Below are 24,858 nucleotides of genomic sequence, written 5' to 3'. Positions count from 1 at the left end.
CTGCATGATTCCAGTCAGCAAAATATGCAATATGATCATTAAAAATTTGTAACTTATATATGAAAAGCTAGCTGTGAAGTATGCAGTTTGATCACTAAACTGAGAACACATTTACTGAACTAGTGAAGTATTTGCCTGGAATGAATTTTGACTTATGCAACAGTAACATCTCATATTAACTATTAGCAGTTGCAAACTCTGCAAGTCTGGGAAGTCAATTCTTTTAATGTCAGAATGTCTTCTTTTACTGATGTGCTATGGAGAGTAATTTTACCATTAGCTGTTTTACTCACCTAGTGGTGTTTCTTTAAAATACATATTCTGTGCCATCTGATGTTTTGTGGGCCTCTTTGGCTGTATAGCCACTGCACCTAAATACGATTAAACAGATACAAATATGTGAAATATTTCCTCCTTTAGTTGCTGCAGAATGCTGCATGAGACATTCTAAATCAGTCATCCTTTTTCTCACTCCCATCTCACTGTACAACTGCTAAGCATGCTTAGGAACTCCTTGGTTCTTGGAGGTAAGAAATTCCCTGGCTGGTCAATGGCAGTATTCATAATATTGACCAGGGAGATGTGTATATCCTGGAAATATGCACCTCTTCTGGTATTCTAGGGAAAGCAATAACACATTCCCAGGGTATATTCAATACCGGGACTCATATCAGTGTTTAAAAGAACAATGAGCAAGAAAGATTAACTTAAACAAGCATGGAGTTCATTAAGACTGTGGATGGACAGACGAATGGGAGAACACTGTCTTGCATGAAAAGCCAGATGGGTGTCATTTTTCTGCGTTGGAGAAATCTGACATTTTGAAGAAATGATGTTGAACAAGGTTCCATGTAAGCTCCAGCACAGGAAATAGCCTTGGACTAGAATAACTGAGACAATTGTATCAAGAATAAAAAGTTCAGCGGGACTAGCTGGTACATTCTGTGGGATGAGGAGCTGTTGCATAAGCTCTTTGCATATTTTCTGTGGTTTTGATGCTCTGTAAAGTGTTACATGTTAATACGCGTTATTATTTTTACAGCACCACAAATTGTGCTAGGTGCTTCACAGCACATGTAAATTGCACAAGTTTCTTTCTCCAGAGAGGAGTTTGTTCATGACAGGTTTCAGAGTAGCAGCCATGTTAGTCTGTATCCCCAAAAAGAACAGGAGTACTTGTGGCACTTTAGAGACTAACAAATTTATTTGAGCATAAGCTTTCATGGACTACATCCCATTTCATCGGATGCATAGAATGGAACATATAGTGAGGAGATATATAAATACAGAGAACATGAAAAGGTGGGAGTTGCCCAACCAACTCTAAGGGTATGTCTACATCTACAATTTTGCAGCGCTGGTTGTTACAGCTGTATTAGTACAGCTGTATAGGGCCAGCGCTGCAGAGTGGCCACACTTACAGCAACCAGCGCTGCAAGTGGTGTTAGATGTGGCCACACTGCAGCGCTGTTGGGCGGCTTCAAGGGGGGTTCGGGGAACGCGAGAGCAAACCGGGAAAGGAGACCAGCTTCGCCGTGGTTTGCTCTCGCGTTCCCCGAACCACCCTGCAAACCGCAGGGAAGGAGACCTGCTTGCTCGGGGGTTCGGGGAACGCGAGAGCAAACCGGGGAAGGAGACCAGCTTCGCCGCGGTTTGCTCTCGCGTTCCCCGAACCACGCTGCAAGCCGCAGGGAAGGAGACCTGCTTGTTCGGGGAACGCGAGAGCAAACCGCGGCGAAGCTGGTCTCCTTTCCCGGTTTGCTCTCGCGTTCCCCGAACCACCCAGCAAACCGCAGGGAAGGAGACCTGCTTGCTCGGGGGTTCGGGGAACGCGAGAGCAAACCGGGGAAGGAGACCAGCTTCGCCGCGGTTTGCTCTCGCGTTCCCGGAACCACCCAGCAAACCTCAGGGAAGGAGACCTGCTTGTTCGGGGAACGCGAGAGCAAACCGGGGAAGGAGACCAGCTTCGCCGCGGTTTGCTCTCGCGTTCCCCGAACCACCCTGCAAACCGTAGGGAAGGAGACCTGCTTGTTCGGGGAACGCGAGAGCAAGCCGGGGAAGGAGACCAGCTTGATTACCAGAGGCTTCCTCAGGTATGCTGGGATACCTGCTTATTCCACGGAGGTCAAGAAAAGCGCTGGTAAGTGTCTATACTTGATTACCAGCGCTGGATCACCAGCGCTGGATCCTCTACACCCGAGACAAAACGGGAGTACGGCCAGCGCTGCAAACAGGGAGTTGCAGCGCTGGTGGTGCCCTGCAGATGTGTACACCTCCTAAGTTGCAGCGCTGTAACCCCCTCACCAGCGCTGCAACTTTGTGATGTAGACAAGCCCTAAAAGGCTAATAGATTAAGATGAATTGTTGTCAGCAAAAAAACTCCAATGAGAAACTGCTGAACTTGAATTGATATGCAAACTAGTTACAATCAATTTAGGCTTAAATAGAGACTGGGAGTGGCTGAGCCATTACACACATTGAATCTGTTTCCCCATGTTAAGTATCCTCACAGCTTCTTGTCAAACTGTCTTAAATGGGCCATCTTGATTATCACTACAAAAGTTTTTTTGCTGACAATAATTCATCTTAATTAATTAGCCTCTTAGAGTTGGTTGGGCAACTCCCACCTTTTCATGTTCTCTGTATGTCTATATATATCACCTCACTATATGGTCCATTCTATGCATCCGATGAAGTGGGCTGTAGCCCACGAAAGCTTATGCTCAAATAAATTTGTTAGTCTCTAAGGTGCCACAAGTATTCCTGTTCTTTTTGTTTGTTCATGTCTATACAAAAATCAGTTGGCTTATGCCACCAAGCTTATTTTGTGCAGCATCAGTTTTTCTCTTGCAGAACCAATTTGTGTCTCTTTTCAGAGGGAGCCTAAAATGATCATCTACTCTGTTCTCCCATATAACACAGGCATAGGAGTTAATTCTAATTCAAACCAGAGCATAACTTTTAAAACTAGTCTACGCTGGAGAATCGACCTACTCACCAATGAATACTTCTGTATAATTGGATCCTTATTTGATTAACGTAGGAAATATTTTTAAAACCTTCTTCTTCCCTCTTTTTACATATACAAATAGTTTGTTTTAACATTTATATTCAAAACAGGATTGACAGATCTCAATTCTATATATCTGTTCTTCTTTGACTGGTGTGTTATGTTGTCATGTACTATGAAGTCCATTTTGTAAGACTTCATGCTTATCCTTAACCACATATTTATCAATGAGCGCTGGAACCACCTTCAGCAAAATTTCAGTTTGATGAATTTTTTGTCATTTGTTCTTTTTCATGGAATTATACAATGAATTGGTCGATTACAATATAGAACTATTTAGTTTAAAAAAAGAAATAACCCTATACTTGTTACAGATATCATCTGAAAGAGATAAATAATATAATTATCATAGAATTAATATAAAGTTTACCTGAACAGTAGTTTGTATTTTTTTCATTCAACAAAGCAAGAGATACCTTTTTGAATTTAGTCATTAATCAAGTGAGTTTTCATCAGCCATATGGTATCATATTTGATCTGAAAGAGTGGCCTTTTTCAAATGTTTTCCCTCTTATTTTAGGACTTTCTGATGGAAACATTCATCATGTTCAAGAATCTCATTGGGAAGAATGTCTATCCCTTCGACTGGGTTATAATGAACATGATGCAGAATAAGTAAGTACAGAGAAAAAGCGCTGAACCCTTACTGAGGTGACTATTTCATGTTTGATCTGAAACAAGTGTTGCTTGGAAACAGTAACACACACAATGCAGCAGAGAGGTTTTTTTTTTCTGTGATGCAAATAATTGTTTGAAAAATTGGCTCTAGAGATTGCAGTAGACCTATTATTGAAACAGAAGCAGTAAACCATGGCCTCTTCAAGTCCATCACAAGTCAAGGGAGGATGTCATTTAAAAAAAAACATCAACCATTTTAGAACAGATTGTGGAAGAGGAAAAGTAAACCAATATTTTTAATATTATTATTGGTTAATTGAATTTCCAATACTATTCCAGTCAGGATACATGTGTTTGTACATCATATATTTCAGAAATAAATGGCTACTGTGCAGGGTTGAGCATCTGCTGTGAGAGTGTTTTGATGTTGTTAACATGTAGATGATGCATTTTCATACATCCTAATTGAAAGGGCAGGGATTTAAAAACTGTCCCCATCAGCTTGATAATGAAGTGACAGGTTGTGAATCTTTCAAATCTTGTTTTTTGGTTTGTCACTGCTTCTCTGGTTATTATTATTTAACAGGATTCAGTGGAATATTTTGCATTTGCTATTTTGGTAAATATCTCCCACACATTTTTGTGCACTTTGATGCAAGTTTTAAAAAAAAAGCATCTTGTTTCCATGTTGCTTGGAGAAATATCTTGTGCTTACTGTTAGCTATCATGGCTAAAAAGTTGTCAGTTTTTACCCTATTAACCCATAAAATGGGGGCTATACTTTTGCCATAAAAATCCAGTGTATCTTGAAACTTGGCATATGATAACTCCTCTCAAGAATGAATTTTATAATGGGTAATAAATTGGATTAAAATTAATTCAGCCATCCTTGAATTTGTGTTTAGTGGCTATGGTCAAACATGTTTGTTCTGCTGTAACTCAAAAAACACTGTGTTTTGAATAAAATAACTTTTTCAAATTAGTTGATAATGTGGACTTAAACCTACTGGGTTTTTTGTTCAGGTCTTAAATGGGCCCCCTGTTCATAAACTCCAGCTACTTTGAGGATTTTACTGCAGATTTATAATACGCAGTGATCTCTGTGGGAGCCTTCACCGCATATGTTATCCCACAGCCCTTGCTGAAATCCTGAAAATATCTCTTCCCCCCTCTATTTTTCTCGGTGCACCATCATTTTCAGAAGAGTTGAGACAGCACTGGAAAGAATTCTGTTTACAGCCTATTGGCCCCACTTACTAGTCATGCAGCGGTTATCTTTAAGAGACTGATATGCTTCTTTCCCCAAACTTGGCAATGATGAGTGTGATGCTTTCCCAGGATTCTGCCACTGCTGTGAATGAAATACTTGTCCTGGAATTGAACCCAAATTTCCCAAGTGGCAGGGTCAAGTGCCTTGTGAATGTTTGTTTGGAGGTTTTTTTTTTATTTTGTTTTTGTTTTTTGTTTTTGTCTATGTGCTACCAATTTGAAAATATAGTAGCCAAAAAGTTCCTTTTTTAGGAAGGTGGGGGGTTTTAATGTATAGTTCCTGCCTGATTTAGCAAATATAGCAGTATTTTCAAGCATGATAATTTTAGTCTCGGACTATGGCAAGTAACTTTAATACAGTACAACTCAATAAAGGTCTGCAACAGCTTACTGTAGAGGTGAAAATAAGACAGTATCTGAACTAGAATAACTTTGGAGACAGGAGTCTGCAGAGGCCTGCAAGTAGGTAATGTATTTTGATTCTTGCCTGATCATCTGGTACCTGCAAAATGTGGCTTACGTGTATTTTCCCATACTGGACATTACTTCCTGAAAAAGCAGGAAAACCAGCTGTATTGTCACAATGTTAGGGTCTTCTGTGCTATCACTCCTATACTTTTAGAGACAGTATTTGAAGAAGGTACAGGCTAAAAGAATGTTGTATCCACAAGCTTGTTTGTATTGACAGTTATCCAGAGAAAGATGTATAGAGACTTATTCATCTCTAAGTTAAACTTCTTTACCTAAATTTAATGGGAATGTGAGCATTTTAATTAAGTGCATCTTTGTGTGTGTTTCTGAAATTAATTGAACTCTTTAACTTCTGAAGTAGGGTGGGCCTTCCAAAAATAGAAAACTACATTTTGAAAATATCTTCCCCTGTCTAGTTTGTTTGTTTTCAACCTATTATTGGAAAAGAGTCACTAAAACATCCTGTAACATGTAACAAATCTGTCTGCCAGAAATTGCTTCCTGTCGTCAGTAGAAATTGAATTTGAGTACATAGTGCCACACCACTATTAAAAAAAAAATTAAAAAGTGTGTACTAGTTCATTAATTTATTTCAGTAGATTTAATACTGTTGTGATCTGGCAGTTGTGGGGCAACCCCTCAAATGACATATTTTAATTGTGCCCAGAGTATTTGCAAGCACATCTGTTTCCATGCATGGAAAATCTTACAGTTAGAGACACAATTACCCATTTTGCACATTGGAATACCCTTGTGTACAGATGAATATTGCATATATGAAGAAGAACCCTTGCAAATATTTGGGTAAAATTAAGGAGAACTTTTGAAAATTTGTATCTAGAAATTTAGTAATGTACCTACTTCAGAATCATTTTACTTGTGTAATTCTGTGTAGAAAACTATATGCAGAACTCAAGAATTAATCTCCTATCTGCTAGTAGCCTCTCAGCTATTTGTAGTCTCTCAATGGAAAAAAGAAGAAAAACAGCCCAACCATTGAGGAATGGTTCAAAAATATGGAAGATTGTGATTCTAGAAAAATTAAGACACTAATTATGTACCCAGCAAAACAGACAGAGGACAGATAGATGCTTGATATTTGGTTACCTTTTATTCCTTACTCAGAAAAAGTACATTCACCTGCAAAAAAACCAAAACAAAACAAAAAAACACCCATCTAATTTTTTTTGAATAGTAATATTTGATAGATGATACATGGTCTGTTAAATATGTGGATATAGAGGTTTAACTCAATTTAATAAAATCACTAAAAATGTCATAGGTGTTGTAATGATGCTTACTCTGTAACATGGTGACAACCTGTTAAATAGAAAGATCTGATGGCTATATTCCTGTATAATGTCTCTTTAAACAAAAGAGAAGAGTTGTAATGGTTGTTTTGTTCCTGATATTTACATGGCAAGGTTTAATAGACATGTTAAAACTTTCTAAATAATTAAAAAAGAAAAGAAAAAAAGAGAGAAATATGTACATACACATACCTGACTATTAATTATTTTCTCTTGGTGCCCAGGCACACAGGATCCCTTCTGTTCCTTTGTACTGTCATTGTTCGGCGTATGCTGTCAGCTGTTACTCTGTGAACATATGGCTAGTGATTTTTGCTGGTTAGTGGCACTTGTTTTGGGGTCCTCAAACCTCCTTTTTCGTTCTGTCTTTCACTAAGGTTTCACAAATCAAGAATGTAAGAGAAGAATGCCTTTGCCCATCATCCTTGATCAGATAGAGGGAGTTCCTCTTAATCCTGAAGTGCTTCCTGTCCTTACCAGAAAGCAGATAAAGGTGTTCCTCTTTGTCAGAGTTCTCCTTGAAGAGACATAAATGCTCAGAGCCCCCTGAGCCTTCAAAACGAAAGAAAGGGATGGCTTCACATTGTTGAAGTCCTTGGTGGGGGATTCTTTGGCTGCAGAGGCTAACTATTCCAGTACTGAAGGTAGAGCATACCCTTTGGCTGTTGTTCCTCAATATCACTCCCTAGTGGCTTGATCAGGACAGAGCTGTTGACTCTGGTTCCTGAGCTGGGACAGTTGAGGCTGGCTGCTTTCTTAGAGCAGACACTGAAGCCATCATCCTTGATCATAATGGAGCAAAGGTCTATTTTGGTACCAACCACCCTGGAACCCTATGCAGCTGCAAAAGATCTCCTAAGCTTCTTAATACCACCTTGGCAGATTACTCAGACTGATAGTGTCTTGCCCGAGTGCATACCTTGCTTTCCATGTTGCTGACCCATTGATCATGAAGCCAGTTCCAAGACCAATGGTAGCCACTTTGCATCAGCACACGGTACCAATAGCCAGGAAGCACCCAATGCCAGTACTGCAGTCTAGCCATCATGGTCCCAATCTCTGATGACACCACCAATTACTACATGTCCCCAGCTCAACTGTAAATTAAGATTGTCCTCCCCCGAACAGCTTCTGCAATTGGCCCTGACATCAACCTCTCAACAATCTGTAGTAGAGGAGGAACAAAGAGTCAGTGGGCATGATTTCTCCACTAAACACCAATAGCCACTGCCCCTTTGATGAAATGACCAACCCTCCATCCGCACCCCTTTCAGATGAGTTGAACGTCTCAGGACTGGATGAGGCATCTCTAGATTTTTCACTTGGCATCAGACAAGAAAAGCCTCACAATGTGCTGGGTGTTCTCCGGCTCTCTCAATCGGGTAGAATGGTCCTACCAATCAATGAGGTACTGCTAGAACCAGCTAAAACTGTATGGCATGCTCCTGCATCAGTCCCTGCCAACTTCCATGTATGCAGATAGGAGATATAAGGCACTCGGAAAAGGATTTGAGTACTCCTTCCAGCCCCCCACCTTGAGGTCTCTGATCATCCAAGCTCCACAAGAAAGGTCTGAACAACAAACTAGGTCAATTCCCACAGAAAAAGATCCTAAAAAACTGGACCTTTTCGGACATAAAGTGTACACCTTAGGAAGTCTTCAGGCTAGAATTACTAATTATCAGGCATCCTTCGCAAGTACCGTTTTCTGCTATGGAATCAACCCTCCTCTTTAATGGACAAGCCCCCCAATGAATATTAGAAGGAGTTAAGATCCACCATGTCAAAGGGGCAGGTCACCTCTAGAATGGCACTCCAAACAGCAGTGGACTTGTCACATCGTTGCCAGGACCAAGATGAAATTCCTTAAAGGACTGATCCAGGCCTTTCCACCAACTAAGGAACACTCTCCTGCTTGGGATCTTAGCATAGTGCTGGCTGGATTAATTGGGCCTCAGTTCAAGCCCCTGGCTACCTGCTCAATCCAGCAACTTTCTGTAAAGACAGCCTTCCGAGTGGTCATAACATTTGCCAGGACAAATGGGGAAATTCAGGTCCTCGTGGCAGGTCTCCTCTCTATTATCTTCCACAAAGACAAGGTCACCCTGAGACCTCACCCTAAGTTCTTGCCTATGATTATTTTGAGTAGTAATAATAATCTCTTCACCCCATGTTGTGTTTTCTAAACCTCATTCTTCAGCAGCCAAAGTGAAGCTTCACACCCTAGAAATGGGTAGGACATTTGTCCTTTTACCTGGATAGAACCAGAACGGTTAGAACCTCTCTGAGACTATTCATGGCGTTTGCAGGATGGATAAGAGGGCAGCCAGTATCCTAACAAAAACTATCCAAGTGGGTTTTGGACTGCATACCTACTTGCTATATTCTTGCGAAGAAGATTCACCTGGATGTTAGATCCCATTCAACTCAAACTCAGGCAACCTCCACAGCCTCTTTGAACAATATCCCTTTGACGAGATTTGTAGGGCAGCTAGGTGGAGTTCAGCTCACACATTCAGTACTTACCTATGCATTGGGGCAGGCCTCTAGGTCAGGTGCAAGCTTTGGCGGAGTGGTACTACAGTCATTATTCCAGTAGGAGGAGGACTACCCAGATTTAAAATCAGGATACTGCTTGCTAGACGCCAACTGTCAAATCTGTCAACAGTCACAAGAATAAAGTTTAGTTACTTCTAGTTTAGTTTAGTTAATAAAGTTTAGTTAACTTCTAGCCACTCGATCTTGTTACACCTTTGTCTGCTAGATTGAAGAGCCCATTATCAAAATTTTGTTCCCAATATAGGAACTTATATAGATTGTGATCATATAGCCCCTCAACTCTGTCTTTGTTTAGCTAAACAGATTGAGCTCCTGGAGTCTATTCAGTATAAGACATGTTTTATGATCTTTATCATTCGTGTGGCTCTTCTCTGAAGCCTCTTCATCTTTCTTGAATTATGGGCACCAGATTGGGACACAGTATTCCAATAGTAGTCACTCCAGTGCCAAATATGGAAGTCGTATAACCTCTTTCCTCCTACTTGACATTCCTGTTGATACATCCAAGGATCATTTTAGCTCTTCTGGCTACAGCGTTGCACTGGGAGTTCATGTTCAGCTGATTACTAATTATGACCACAAGTCTTTTAAAGAGTCCCTGCTCCCCAGGATAGTGTCCCCAATCTTGTAAGTATGGCCTACATTCTTTGTTTCTAGAGGTACAAGTTAAAATGCATATCGTTTGCTTCAGCCCCACTTACCACGCGATCCAGAGGGTATTATATTAGTATCTGTATTGGTGATCTGTCCTCTTCATCGTTTACCATTTCCCCAATCTTTGTGTCATCTGCAAAGTTTCCCAGTAATGACACACTATTTGTAATGAAATGCTACCTATTTGGAATCTGGTAAGGACACCAGAGTAAATGTTTTACTTCTATGTGTGGGATTTCTAATGAGCAAGTTGTCCAGACTTTCTTTTAACCAAAAAGCAGAACACCCAACAGCATGATGCTTACCTACACCATGCTTAGAGCAAAGTTGGTTGTTGACTAAGAAGAATATTACAATAGTACCTTTTGTTTTTCTTGAAGGGATCTCATCCAATCAGTTACCAGAGGCAATCGTTCCTAGCATGTGAGTCTGATGCAATCATGGTCTGAGATGGAATGATTGCAAATAGCAGAAGACTGCAGGTTTTTTGAATCAGTTAGGCTACAGTCCTGCAGAGATTTATTTTTGTGCACTCTGAGAAGTCCCACTGAAGTCAGCAGTGCTATTCAGTGTGTGTTAAGCAAATGCATAAGTCCATGCAGGATCAGGGCCTTACCATTTTTTTTTCTTCAGCATATGCCTTCATAATACTTTTATTAGATATCTTCCAGTTAATTTCTTGATCTCAGTACATACCGAGTTAGAATTGTATCTAGCTAAATTTACATTAGTCAGCTTTTCATGTGAGGAAGTTTCTGTGCAAGACACTTGCTTTATATGACAGATAATTCTGCACTTGGCTCTGAACATTTGTTACTAAATATGTTCCTTTTAAAATTGCTTAGAAAATAAAGATGAAACAAAATAACTTTAAAGAAAACATTTCTTGGAATTCTGCCATTTTTATCAGAAGTTGATTTAGAATTATGCTCTTTAAGATACTATAGATGCTTTTAAGTTATGTTTATTTTAAGGTTTATGTATGTGGATGTTTTGACAGAATGTAGTAGTCATGCAAGTAAGGATCTAATATTACTAGTGTGAGCCCCAGTTTAAGCATAGTGTTAGTTATAGAGCAATTGTAGTACTAGCTTCCTTCCAGTACACTACCAGTGAATTCTAGGTTTCAGACATGAGACTCCCTGAGAGAGACTGCTAATTATATTGAATAAGGCTAAATTGTTGGGTGGCTTTCCTGTGATGTTCAGAAATGGGGACTAGGAGATAAAAACATAAAAATGGCTATACTGAGACAGACCAATGGTCCCTCTAGCCCGCTATCCTGTCTTATGACAGTCACCAATGCCTGGTGCTTCAGAGGGAGTGAACAGAACAGGGCAATTATCTAGTGATCCATCCCCTCTCGTCCACTCCCTGCTTCTGGCAGTCAGAGGCTAGGGGCACCTAGAGTATGGGGTTGCATCACTGACCATTCTTGGCTAATAGCCATTGATGAACCTGTCCTCCATGAACTTGCCCAGTTCTTTTTTTAACCCAGTTTTAGTTTTCGCTTCACAGCATCCCCTGGCAACGAGTTCCAGGTAGACTGTGTGTTATGTTAAGAAGAAGGGCTTTGGAGCTGTGCTCCAGCTCTGCTCCAGCTCCAGGCAAAAACCTGCAGCTCCACTGCTCTGGAGCTGCTCCAGGCTCCAGCTCCGGGCTCTACTCCAAAGCCCTGTTAAAAAGTGCTTCCTTTTGTTTGTTTTAAACAAGTGCTGCCTATTAAACTTCCTTTTGTTCCTTGATCACCAAAGTCACTTGTGCTCTGGGACAGATTTGAACTTGGATTTTTCACTCCAAAAGTCAGAGGCTAGTGATCTAATCTACAGTGTTTGTGATAAGTGCACAGCTGATAGCCCTAGAAACTGAAGTCCATTTTCCACAAAACAGGCATTGTATTGTCATTTCTAGTGCCAGTTTTCCTACATTAGTCTATACACAAATCACAACTGTCAGGATCTTCTTTCCCACTTTGAACTTTAGCGTCCAAAAAGTGGGGACCTGCATGTACCCCTCTAAACTTAATTCCTAGCTTAGATCTTATCACACTGCCACCAACCCAAAATATAGCGTTTGGGTACACTCCCTGTCCCCCAAAACCTTCCCTGGGGAACGCAAGACCCAAACCCCTTAGATCTTAAAACAAAGGGAAATAAACCATTCCCCTCTCCTTCCTTCCTCCCAGATTTTCCCCTCCCTGGGTTACACTGGGAGATCACTGTGATTCAAACTCCTTGAATCTTAAAACAGAGAGGAAATTCACCTCCCCCCCCACCCCCTCCCAGACTCTCCCTGAGAGAGAGACACCGATCCCAACTCCTTGGATCCTAACACAGAGAGAAATTAACCTTTCCCTCCCCCTTCTCTCCTTTCCCCCACCAATTCCTAGGTGAGTTCAGACCCAGTCCCCTTGGGTCTTACACAGGAATAAAAACATCATTCAGGTTCTTAAAAGAAAAGCTTTTAATTAAAGAAAGAAAAAAATAAAAATTATCTCTGTAAAATCAAGATGGAAAAATGTTTACAGGGTCTTCAGCTATATAGACTAGAGGGACTCCCACCCCCTAGCATAAAATACAAGTTACAGCAAACTGAAGTAAAATCCTTCCAGCAAAATACACATTTGCAAATAAAGAAAACAAACATAAGTCTAATCCGCTTTCTATCTATTATTTACTATCTGGAACCTGAGAGTCTGTTTCAGTAAGATTGGAGAAATCTGGTACGTGTCTGGCTTCTCTTAATCCTAAGAGAGAACAGAGAACAAAGAAAACAGCACAAAACAAAGGCTTCCCTCCACCCAGATTTGAAAGTATCTTGTCTCCCAATTGGTCCTTTGGTCAGGTGTCAGCCAGGTTCACTGAGCTTGTTAACCCTTTACAGGTAAAAGAGACATTAACCCTTAACTATCTGTTTATGACAACAACCCTGACCGGGAAGGACCATTTCTGTAGACGAAAGGATGGTTCAATCTCAGTACTCATTTAATGCTTGAACTTTCTGTTGGCAGTGGTGGGACCCAGTTGTGATGACAGATCTTGTGATAAATTCATCTCTACTAAGAATTTGGTCCACACTAATAGTCTTGCAGGTTTAGTTGCCCATGTAAAATAAGTTTGGTGGTGTGAATCCTACTTCTTGCGGGCAGATGTCCACATCATAAAAACCACCACCACAGTTGGAATCAATTGTATCCCTGTTGGCAGTCTTACCACTGAGAAAAAAGGTAGGGATGAATCAGGAAGACTGAAGCCTCTCATGCTTACACATTATTCCTATATGTGAGGTCACATTGGCAAGATGATGTGCAGAAAGTTTCCCTGCAGCTGCCAGTGCAGTATCTGTTCTGCAGATAAATGGAGTTGTTCATTTGCCCATTGCTGACAGTGCAGCACGTTCATGAGCTTTTTGTTCTGGTTTAAAAAAGCAAAACCCCACAAAAATAGGGAGAGAAGAGTCTGCTAAACATATACAACTCTTGCTCTAGAGCTTGAGAGCTGTCTTGGGGAGCATTCAACATACTGATACTTCATTTTGTTGTTAAATGGTACTTCATCTCTATAAGAAATGTAATCAAATGTCCTCTCTATTTTACACACACAACCAAAAATCTATAAACATTCTACAAAACTGAATGAATAAATTACCTCCAAGATCATTGTCAAGGTCTCCTGTGCAGTCTGCATTTTATCCTACCTTCTTCATGTCCTCTTCCACTCTCCTCATCTAAAAGAAATCAAACTACGGAAAGAAATACCCTTGAAAAATACAGTTCAACAGCAATCTACAGTAGTACCATCAACAAATGCACCCATTTCAGAAATTAATTTTTTTCTCTGGTATTTTGTAGTAGCAGGCATAGTTTGTACATATTTCTTTATTTTGGTTGTTTGAAACTGTCAGTGAAATAAAGGGTGTGTGTTACTACACGGTTGTCATATCAGCATCTGTCAAACTGTAATGTAATTTGAGAGCAATGTCTACTGTGTGTGTATCTGTCATCGTTGTAGGAACTTTGCAACACAATGTCTCATTCTAAACAAAACAAGCTTATCTATAACCTTAAAGCTTGTAGTACAGTACTCACTTAAATTGCTTTAGTGAATTATGCCTGTTGACAACCCAAAGCCAAATGAAAACGATGTTTAAAATATTAAACATTTGCTTTATTGTTAAACATTTGCTGTGCAATGTTTTGAATACATCTGATTTTCTATGAATGAATGAAAATAACCTTCTGAAATTATAAATAGTTGCAAATTCTAACATAGTGTATCAAATTGGTTTTCAGTGTAAAGTTCAGTTCTAACTCTCATCTTTTGGGAGATCTGCTTTGTCTGTTTCAGTTAGGTTTCTAGATCTCAGCTATCATATTTTATAATCATATAGGCAGAGTTAGGGAAGACTGTCTGAGTCATGAACTGGTTATCGATGGATCAGTAGTTGTCAGAATAGTGGAAATTCATGCAGGGTGTGTGGATATTTTTGGAAAGGAAACTGCCAGAAATTCAGAGTCAACAAGTAATTTCCGATTTATTTATACATGCACCGCATGCATGCATGCTATAAAAGGGAGAGACTTCAAAATTAGCAGCCACTTTACCAAGAATTTTTGATAATGCACTATTCAAGGAGATAATTGGGTGTTAAGACAACATGAAAGCTTAAATAGATAACTGAGGTACATTTCATTTACAATATATAGTCTACCTGTTGATGTGAAGTAGTAATACTTATTAGATTAGTTTTGAGTCTGGACAGTAGAGCAGCTTTGGCTAAAGGAAAGTGACATCAGTGTTGCTGTCTTGTTATATGTCTTACACCATACTATGTTTACTCCTTTGCGAAGGCTGTCCTGTTAAGAGACTGTGCATACTGAAAGGTATGGATTCATTTTGAAGTGAGAATGAGATAGGACATATCAATGTTGGCCATTCCATATTTTTCCTGAATGTTATTTTTTTCCATATGTTCAAAGGGAGAAACTCTAATTATTTACAGATTAGGATGTAATTTTCAGAAGGGCATAAGTGAGTTGGGAGACACTTTTCAAAAATGACTTAGGCACTTAGAACCTTGATTTTCTCTTATTATACAAAGCATGAACGGATATTGATAAGCTACATTAAGTATCAAAGGGCTACATTTCTGTAAATGGAAGGGAGTTCTGTTGTCCTTTGAAGCTAGTTGTATAGTGCTTTGACCTTTTCAATAAAGGCCTTGCAGGATGTTTTTACTTGATACAGTACCTGTCAAATTAACTAGAACTTAAATTAAATTGGACATTCCAGTTATGTTTTAAAATGCAATTATTTTTCTTACTCTGTAGTCTGTACCTGTACCTCACAGGACAATACTTTGACAGAATGCTCTTTTCAGTTGGATATATTTCCTCAGTAAGAGAGAAACAGTACATCTTACACGGTGGGTTATTTTATCTGAACCATTCTGTATTAGAGCTGGTTTGTGCTTGACCTTGGTATCATATTGATAATGATATTGTATGAGAGTATTTAGGGACAAGTGCTTTTCTTGGCATCCTTGGAAACCATTAGGTGTAATGGATCTGTTTTCCATCTTATTTGTTTCCCAGTTCTCTGATTTACTACAGAAGTTCTACAATGATCTCTTGAATCAGTGAAGTTGAGCTTGCCAGTACAGATGAGATTTAAAAAAAAAAAGTACTATTGCTTTACTGATTAATCCTGACCATATTACCTTGTTTCTTGCTTCATTGCTTCTAGTGGGTAAACATAAAGGTGATAACTAATTTTGTAAGACTTGAAGTTGCCAAATTTAATTATTATACAGTACTGGTGCCACCGTGTATTTTGGAAAGCGTTGTGGGTTTTTTAATGGCAGGTGCTTGGGGACACATGGAGAAAGAGGCTGGACCCACTGACTCCTATCTGATGGAGGAAGTCTCAGAAATTTGTGTTTCTCAAAAATATCAGTGTAGAGCACTATCATTAGACTAATATGCATAGCTTCACCATTCATTAGTAATTAATGCTTCCTGAATGCGCATGTATTGTTTTTAGCTATTTCAACCTATTGTATGCCATGGGATTACTTTTAATTGATAAATTGGATATTATTTTGAAATAGAATTTTAAAAGAATATTGGACATTGAGAAGCATCTCTCTTCTTTTCTGGTAGTAAAGACAGGGGTGCTGGAACAATTTGTGTAGTGGGGGTTCTGAGAGCCATTGAACCCAGTGTATAATGAAAACCACTTCAAGATAGGTTGTGTGGCAGCACGCTTAGTTCCAGCACCAATGAGTAAAGGCATAACAAGAATCCAACTTGCTATCCTTTATAAAAGTTTCCAAAATTTTTGAAACCAAATAAATAACATGAAATAAATAAATAAATAAAAATCAGATTGTATTTCTAATCCACACAAGCTGGTGTTTTTTGTCGTCTTGAAAAGCGTTAACTAACCAGGACAATCTAAGAGTTGAAGCTGGAAATGTACTTGTTCGTTCATTAGCTGGTTATCTTCCTGCAAGAGTGATGGAAGAGCCAATGTCTTCAGGACATTTTTAATACTAAATGCATCCTCTGAAACATGACAATTGTAAAGAGATTTATAAGATTGTAGTATTGTTCAGTCCTGGGAACTTCCCATGCAGCCCCCCCCCTTTATTAATTCACATGGTAGTTCTTGTGACTTCACTGCTGGGAGAGCTCCAGTGCTAACAGTGTGCACTGCTGTTTGCCTTCTTCAATACATTTTACTGGCTCTGTAATGCTTATTCTGCCAAAATGATAATGAGCAAATTAAGAGCCAGCTCACAGTTTGTAAACTGAAGAACAAGAAAAATCTTCAAGGAAATATTTGCCCTCCATTCTTAATTTTTTTTTGTAGTTCAGAAATAATTTTTAAGAGAAAAATATGACATACTGGTTATGCAGAGTCAACTTAAAAATAGCTACTAACTTCAGTCAGGACAGATATATTCAGCAAAAGTAAGATTAGATCACATTATTATACGTCTGTTATTTTTACTTTGAGTTCTTCTCTAAGATGACTTTTTGAGTCATCATCCAAAGAGTCTTGTCTTCACTGATTCTTTTAACAGGATCCTAAGTGAAATAAAACTAAATACAACATTTTGTACATTTCTGCTGGGTTTTTTTTTCAAACTTCCGTATATACACTGGTGCTAGAACTAAGGGTGCTGGGGGTGCTACTGCACCCCCTGGCTTGAAGTAGTAGTAAGAAACACCAAATACATGGTTTCCATCATCAGTACCTCCACTATAAAAATTGTTTCAGCACCCCTGTCAAGGTTCCTTTCCCACTCTGAACTTTAGGGTACAAACGTGGGGACCTGCATGGACACTTCTGAGCTTAATTACTAGCTTAGATCTGGTAACTCTGCCACCGTCCAGAAATTTCAGTGTCTGGATCACTTCTTGTCCCCCCCCAAAACCTTCCCCTCCCTGGGCAGCCTTGAGAGGCGTCACCAATTCCTTGGTGAACACAGTTCCAAACCCCTTGGATCTTAAAACAAGGAAAAACTAACCATTCCCCCTTCTTTCCCCCCACCAATCCCTGGTGAGTTCAGATCCAATCCCCTTGGATCTTAAAACAAGGAAAAATCAATCGGGTTATTAAAAAGAAAGCTTTTAATTAAAGAAAGAAAAGTAAAAAATTCATTTCTGTACAATCAGGATGGAAAATACTTCACAGGGTAATTAGGTTTCTTCTTCGAGTGATTGCTCACATCCATTCCAGTTAGGTGTGCGCGCTCGTCGGAAACTTTTTACCCTAGCAACTCCAGTGGGCCGGCAGGTCGCCCCCTAGAGTGGCGCCGCCATGGCGCTCGATATATACCCCTGCCGGCCCACCCGCTCCTCAGTTCCTTCTTACCGCCGTGTCGGTCGTTGGAACTGTGGAGCGCGGCATTGCTGTCCTCCACGTCCCTAGCTCTCCTTGTTACTACCGTTGTTACTACCGTTGTTAGTTAGTGGTTAAGTATAGTTAGTTAATTAGTTTGTAGTGTAAATAATATTGTACATAGTTGTTAGCCGGTCTGGGCTGTAGCCCTTCCCGGCACCCGGCACCGGGCTCATGCCTGGTTCGCCGGGCTTTAAGCAATGTGCGGCCTGTAAGAAGCCTATGCCAACCAGCGACCCCCACGACGCGTGTCTAAAGTGCCTGGGGGAATCGCACAGATCGGACAAGTGCCGCATTTGCAAGGCTTTTAAGCCCAGAACAAAGAAGGAGAGAGACCAGAGACTCAGGACTCTCCTAATGGAAGCGGCACTTGACCCAGCAGCTTCGCAAGCCGTGATCTCTACACCGGCACCGGATCGCACCGGCACCGGAAAGACTCCCCGGCACCGACCTTCCCCGGCACCGGGTGCAGAAACAAGACCATCGAAGTCTGCAACTCCAGCCAGGCAGACTCGAATGGAGCGCCCGGCATCGACATCTGCCGCGGCGCTACCGGCACCGTCGACTCCGGGCCCGGTGGGTCCGTCGAGTCCGGTACCGCCGAGCTCCCCCATAAGGTCTGGGGTTGAGCTATTGGTCCCATCCACTCCAGAGACCTTCGCCTCGGCACGGGACCTCATTGCCCTGACTGAGTCAACTCAGCCGCCACCCCCGGTACCTCCGGTGCTGGTAGCGTCCAGGGGCAAGCCCATGATGACGGCGCTGTCTCGGGACTCACGCTCGCGATCGAGGTCCCGTCGCCACGGTCGCTCGAGATCCCGACGCCGCTCGCAGTCCCGGCACCGCTCCCCTCGGCGGTACCGGTCGTACTCGCGGCACCGATCGACCTCCAGACGGTTACGGTCTGGTTCCAGCCACCGATACCGACACCGTGACTCGAGGAGCCAGTCTCGCCGTCGTTCAGCGCACCGGTCGACCTCCCGGCACCGAGCTGGTGGCAGGTCCCGGTCCCGGTCGACCTCCCGGCACCGCGTCGGTGGCAGGTCCCGGTCCCGATCCCGGCACAGAAGCAGCGGCCGGTACCGGTCCAGATCCCGGCACCGAGACAGAACTCAGTCCCGATCCCGGCGCCGGTATGACTCCCGGTACCGATCCCCGGCACCGAGAACATCTTCGGTGCCGGACCACGGAGACTCTTACCAGCCGCAGTCGGCCCCGCCATGGCCTTCCAGACAGCCGTCGGTGTCATCACAGGCGGACAGCGTATATGCGCTGGGCACCAACAGACAAGCGGCTCTATTCCAGGACCCTCCGCAACAGGACCAGGGTCCGCAGCAGTGGGGGTTTTGGACACCGTGGGCGTACCATCAAGCCCAGGGCCCCCAACAGCTTCCTCCTAGGCCTGCAACGGCGGAGCACAGGGTGCCGGAGGCGTCATTGTCTCGCCCCCCTCCCTCCCCGGATGGAGAGGAAGGATCGAAGCAGCAAGACCCTGGTCTTGCTCCTGAGCCAGAGGCGAGGGCTGAGGCGGACCCCCCGTTGGACACTTTCTTGCCAGGGGTCTCCTCATCCTCCTCTCCTGACGAAGCGGTGGCTGGCACTTCCTCCAATAGCCCTCCTCCGCTAGATCTCAGGGCACATCAGGACCTCCTTAGGCGAGTAGCACAGAATCTGAGCCTGCAAGCCGAGAAGGTCTCTGAGATCGAGGACCCCGTCGTCAGCATCCTCTCCTCCGATGCTCCCACCAGGGTCACCCTACCCTTCATTAGGACGATCCAGGCCAACGCCAATACAATCTGCCAGTCACCGGCCTCCATCCCCCCTACGGCGAGGGGCGTCGAAAGGAAGTACATGGCCCCCTCCAAGGGCTATGAGTACCTCCACGTTCACCCGACACCATGTTCCGTGGTGGTGCAGTCGGTGAACGAGGGAGCGTCACGGACAGGAAGCCCCAGTCCCCAAATCCAAGGAGGCCAGGCATATGGACCTCCTCGGCCGCAAGGTCTATTCGGCTGGGGCCCTTCAGCTCAGGGTTTCAAATCAGCAAGCCCTTCTTAGCCGCTACGCTTTTAACTCATGGGTGGCAGCGGACAAGTTTAAAGAGCTGCTGCCACAAGAGGCTCGTCAAGAATTCGCAGCGATTCTTGACGAGGGCAAGAAGGTTGCACGAACCTCGTTACAGGCCTCTTTGGACGCTGCAGACTCGGCTGCCCATACCCTCGCCTCGGGGGTAACGATGCGCCGCATCTCCTGGCTTCAGGTTTCTGGCCTTCCACCGGAGCTCCAATACACCATCCAGGACCTCCCGTTCGAAGGCCAGGGCCTGTTCTCAGAAAAGACAGACCCCAGACTGAAAAGTCTTAAGGACAATCGGGTCATTATGCGCTCCCTCGGGATGCACACGCCGGGGACGCAGCGCAGACCCTTCCGGCCGCAACAACAGCAGCAGCGTCGGCCATACCCCCAGTTCCGCCAGCGGCAGGACCTTAATAGGCTCCGCGGCAGGAATGGAAGGCGTAGACAGTCGGGGAACCAAGGGGGCCAGAATCAAAGCTCCTCCAAGCCCCCGCCTGGGCCCAAACCTTCGTTTTGAAGGTGCGCCCGAGGGCGCAATACCAGTGTCCCCCACGGATCCTTCCCCCCCGTTTTCCAACCGCCTTTCGTTTTTCCTCCAGGCGTGGACCCAAATAACATCCGATCGCTGGGTCTTACGCACGGTGCAGACGGGATACCGCCTGCAGTTTGTATCATTTCCTCCCTCCCGCCCCCCTTCCTCGTCCCTCTTCAGGGACCCCTCTCACAAGCAATTCCTTCGGCAGGAGGTACAGACGCTCCTTGACAAAGGAGCTATAGAGGCGTTTCCGGAAAACGAGAAAGGCAAGGGGTTTTATTCCCGCTACTTTCTGATCCCCAAGGCCAAGGGAGGCCTCAGGCCTATCCTCGACCTGCGAGAGCTCAACAAGTACCTAGCGAAGTTGAAGTTCCGCATGGTATCCCTGGGGACCATTATTCCATCCCTGGATCCGGGAGACTGGTATGCCGCCCTCGACATGCAGGACGCTTATTTTCATATTGCCATATGGCCACACCACAGACGATTCCTTCGATTCGTGGTAGGCCGCCGTCACTACCAATTTGCAGTCCTCCCATTTGGCCTTTCTACGGCTCCGAGAGTATTCACAAAATGCATGGCCGTCGTTGTGGCACATCTTCGGCGCAGTCGTATCCACGTGTTCCCTTACCTAGACGATTGGTTAATTCGGAGCACGTCAGAGCTACAGGTTTGCAGCCACGTCCGCAGGATCACCGGCCTGTTTGCTACCTTGGGCCTCATGATCAACATGGGCAAGTCCACCCTGCTCCCCTCGCAGAGGGTGGAGTTCATTGGGGCCGTCCTGGACTCCACCGTGGCCAGGGCCCTTCTGCCGTTGCCAAGGTTCCAGGCGTTGTCGGCGATCGTTCAGCGCTTGCGGGCAGCCCTCTTGACATCGATACGGACATGTCTAACCCTGTTAGGCCACATGGCAGCATGCACATTTGTGACCGGTTACGCTCGGCTCCGCATGAGGCCCCTCCAGTCATGGCTCATCGCACATTACCGGCCGGCAAGGCAACCACTAGACATGCTGATCACAATCCCCCAGGGGGTGTTGGATTCTCTCAGCTGGTGGCTAGACCAGTCCGTAGTGTGTGCGGGGCTCCCATTCCACCCGCCCCAGCCCTCGGTGTCCCTAACGACGGATGCCTCAGATCTCGGCTGGGGGGCCCACCTGGGAACCCTGAGAACACAGGGCCTGTGGTCCCCACAGGAGGTGAAGCTGCACATCAACATGCGGGAGTTGAGAGTGGTCCGCCTTGCTTGTCAAACGTTCTATCACCAGCTTCAGGGCCGTTGTGTCGCGGTATTTACTGACAACACGACGACCATGTACTATATCAACAAGCAGGGCGGCACCAGATCCTCTCTCCTATGTCACGAGGCGATGCGACTCTGGGACTTTTGTATAGCCCACTCCATTCACCTCACGGCTTCCTTCCTCCCCGGAGTGCGGAACACGCTGGCGGACCGCCTGAGCAGATCCTTCCTCTCACACGAGTGGTCCCTTCGCCCGGACGTCGCCCTCTCGATCTTCCAGAGGTGGGGTTGTCCCCGTGTGGACCTCTTCGCGTCCGGGGAGAACAGGAAATGCCAGGCGTTCTGCTCTTTTCAGGGCCGGGAACCCGGGTCTATAGCGGACGCCTTCCTTATTCCGTGGACGACCCACTTGTTCTACGCGTTCCCCCCGTTCCCACTGGTCCACAGGGTCCTTCTGAAGGTGCGCAGGGACAGGACCCGCGTGATCATGGTAGCCCCGCCGTGGCCCAGACAGCATTGGTACCCCATGTTGCTGGACCTGGCCATAGCTGACCCAGTTCCCCTGCCCCTTCACCCGGACCTGATCACCCAGGAACACGGAACTCTCTGTCACCCGGACCTCCAGTTGCTGCACCTAGCAGCGTGGCTCCTGCGTGGCTGACCAGTTCTGAGTTGCGCTGCTCCACCCCGGTACGGGAGGTACTCTTGGGCAGCAGGAAGCCTTCCACTAGAGCGACATACTCGGCCAAGTGGAAGCGTTTCTCCTGTTGGTGCGTGGAGAAAGGTCTCCGCCCAATGGAAGTTTCAGTGGCCAATATTTTGGACTATATTTGGTCCCTCAAACAACAGGGCCTGGCGATCTCATCCCTGCGGGTCCACCTGGCGGCTATCTCCACCTTTCACCCGGGTGGGGATGGCCGCTCCGTTTTTTCTCACCCGACGGTGACTAGATTCCTGAAGGGGCTGGAACGTCTATACCCTAACGTCCGACTGCCTGCCCCAACCTGGGATCTTAACCTGGTGTTGTCTCGGCTCATGGGGCCCCCCTTCGAGCCGTTAGCTACTTGCTCCCTACTCTATCTTTCTTGGAAGACTGCCTTTCTAGTAGCTATCACCTCAGCTAGACGGGTGTCGGAACTCCGGGCTCTCACGGTAGACCCCCCGTATACAGTCTTCCATAAAGGTAAGGTGCAGCTGAGGCCACACCCTGCCTTTCTCCCCAAGGTGGTCTCAGCCTTCCACGTCAACCAAGAGATATTCCTCCCGGTTTTTTTCCCGAAACCTCACTCTTCAGGCAGGGAGCAACAGCTCCACTCGCTTGATGTCCGTAGGGCTCTCGCGTTCTATGTGGAGAGGACCAAACCATTCCGCAAATCCTCCCAGCTTTTCGTGGCAGTAGCGGACCGCATGAAGGGGCTTCCCCTTTCTTCGCAGAGGTTATCCTCATGGGTAACTTCCTGTATCAGGACCTGCTATGAGCTGGCCCATGTTCCTACGGGCCGTGTGACTGCGCATTCTACCAGGGCGCAGGCGTCGTCGCTGGCTTTCCTCGCCCGTGTGCCCATCCAGGAAATCTGTCGGGCAGCGACCTGGTCATCGGTCCACACCTTTGCTTCCCACTACGCCCTGGTCCAGCAGTCAAGAGAGGACGCGGCCTTCGGATCTGCAGTGCTCCATGCCGCGACTTCTCACTCCGACCCCACCGCCTAGGTATGGCTTGGGATTCACCTAACTGGAATGGATGTGAGCAATCAGTCGAAGAAGAAAAGACGGTTACTCACCTTTGTAACTGTTGTTCTTCGAGATGTGTTGCTCACATCCATTCCACACCCGCCCTCCTTCCCCACTGTCGGAGTAGCCGGCAAGAAGGAACTGAGGAGCGGGTGGGCCGGCAGGGGTATATATCGAGTGCCATGGCGGCGCCACTCTAGGGGGCGACCTGCCGGCCCACTGGAGTTGCTAGGGTAAAAAGTTTCCGACGAGCGTGCACGCGCGGCGCACACACCTAACTGGAATGGATGTGAGCAACACATCTCGAAGAACAACAGTTACAAAGGTGAGTAACCGTCTTTTATATAGCCCAGAGGAACCCCCTCTAGCCTTAGGTTCAGAGTTACAGCAAGGTAAAATCCTCTCAGCAAAAAAAGAACATTTACAAGTTGAGAAAACAAAAATAAAACTAAACCGCCTTGCCTGGCTGTTACTTAGAATTTTGAAACATGAGAGACTGATTCAGAAAGATTTGGAGAGCCAGGATTGACGTCTGGTCCCTCTTAGTCCCAAGAGCGAACAACCCCCAAAACAAAGAGCACAAACAAAAGACTTTCCTCTGCCAAGATTTGAAAGTATCTTGTCCCTGTATTGGTCCTCTGGTCAGGAGTCAGCCAGGTTTACTGAGCTTCTTAACCCTTTACAGGTAAAAGAGACCTTAACCCTTAACTATCTGTTTATGACAACCTCTGTATTCAGTTGAGAACACAACTGTTTTTAGAAAGAAAATTCAGAAATGTCTCTCTCAAAGCTATAGGACAAATCTGAAATGTTATTTGAGTATCCAGTAAGCTTTCCATGTGCTATTACATTATATGGATAAAGCTAATTAATTGACATCGGAATGATTACTGAAAAATCAAATTAAATTAATTTTTTTTGGAGATGTTATTTTTTCCAGTATGAAAATATTAATATTAAAATAATATGTGACTAATTGCACCAGAGGAAGTAGCACAAGACAAACCAACACATTTGTTGTTCATCTTTATGCAATTTTTTTTGGGTGACACATGGTCTAACTGAAAAAGAAGCCCAGATATTCTAGATAGAGTAGAAGGATTGAACTATTTTTCTTTATTTTTGTCCCTCTTTGATTCACATTATATTTAATATTATTATAAGTGAGAGGTGCCCTTAGCATATGACATTTAGGTAAAAATGGATTCTTTAGTGGAAGATTCACTTCCAACTTTATGTTCTCTAATTCTCAGAGCTCCCTCTGTTTCCGAGATTCAGAACTAGATTGTGCATCCCTAATGTTTGCTTTGGATGTTACACAACAGAATACCAGGTCATCTGCAGGGAATCCTGAAGCTCAGATCTCACTTCCTGTGAGTTTGAGGGAAAATCCTTCTGCTGAGTTAGCTGTAT

General features: G+C 44.3%; 2 protein-coding genes across 5 annotated transcripts in view; one reads left to right on the top strand and one right to left on the bottom strand.

Annotated features, from left to right (window-relative positions):
* Positions 1 to 24,858, top strand: part of DOCK1 (dedicator of cytokinesis 1) — a 620,463-nt gene that overhangs the window by 358,162 nt on the left and 237,443 nt on the right. For 3 of the 4 annotated variants that reach the window (XM_050959274.1, XM_050959273.1, XM_050959275.1), the window contains one exon: positions 3,591 to 3,685. In XM_050959274.1, coding sequence (XP_050815231.1) covers positions 3,591 to 3,685 — 95 coding nt within the window. Of the gene's footprint in view, positions 1 to 3,590; positions 3,686 to 4,274; positions 4,540 to 24,858 lie in introns of those variants that run through there. The other variant, XM_050959277.1, reaches the window with a different exon arrangement.
* The window catches only part of LOC127054057 (uncharacterized), a 511,088-nt gene that overhangs the window by 428,544 nt on the left and 57,686 nt on the right, over positions 1 to 24,858 (bottom strand). The gene's annotated exons all lie outside the window — the stretch shown is intronic.

Source organism: Gopherus flavomarginatus, chromosome 6, assembly GCF_025201925.1.
Source record: "Gopherus flavomarginatus isolate rGopFla2 chromosome 6, rGopFla2.mat.asm, whole genome shotgun sequence".
In the NCBI taxonomy this organism is placed as follows: Eukaryota; Metazoa; Chordata; order Testudines; family Testudinidae; genus Gopherus; species Gopherus flavomarginatus.
The sequence above is the reverse complement of the archived record's forward strand: the minus strand, read 5'-3'. Positions and strand labels throughout refer to the sequence as shown.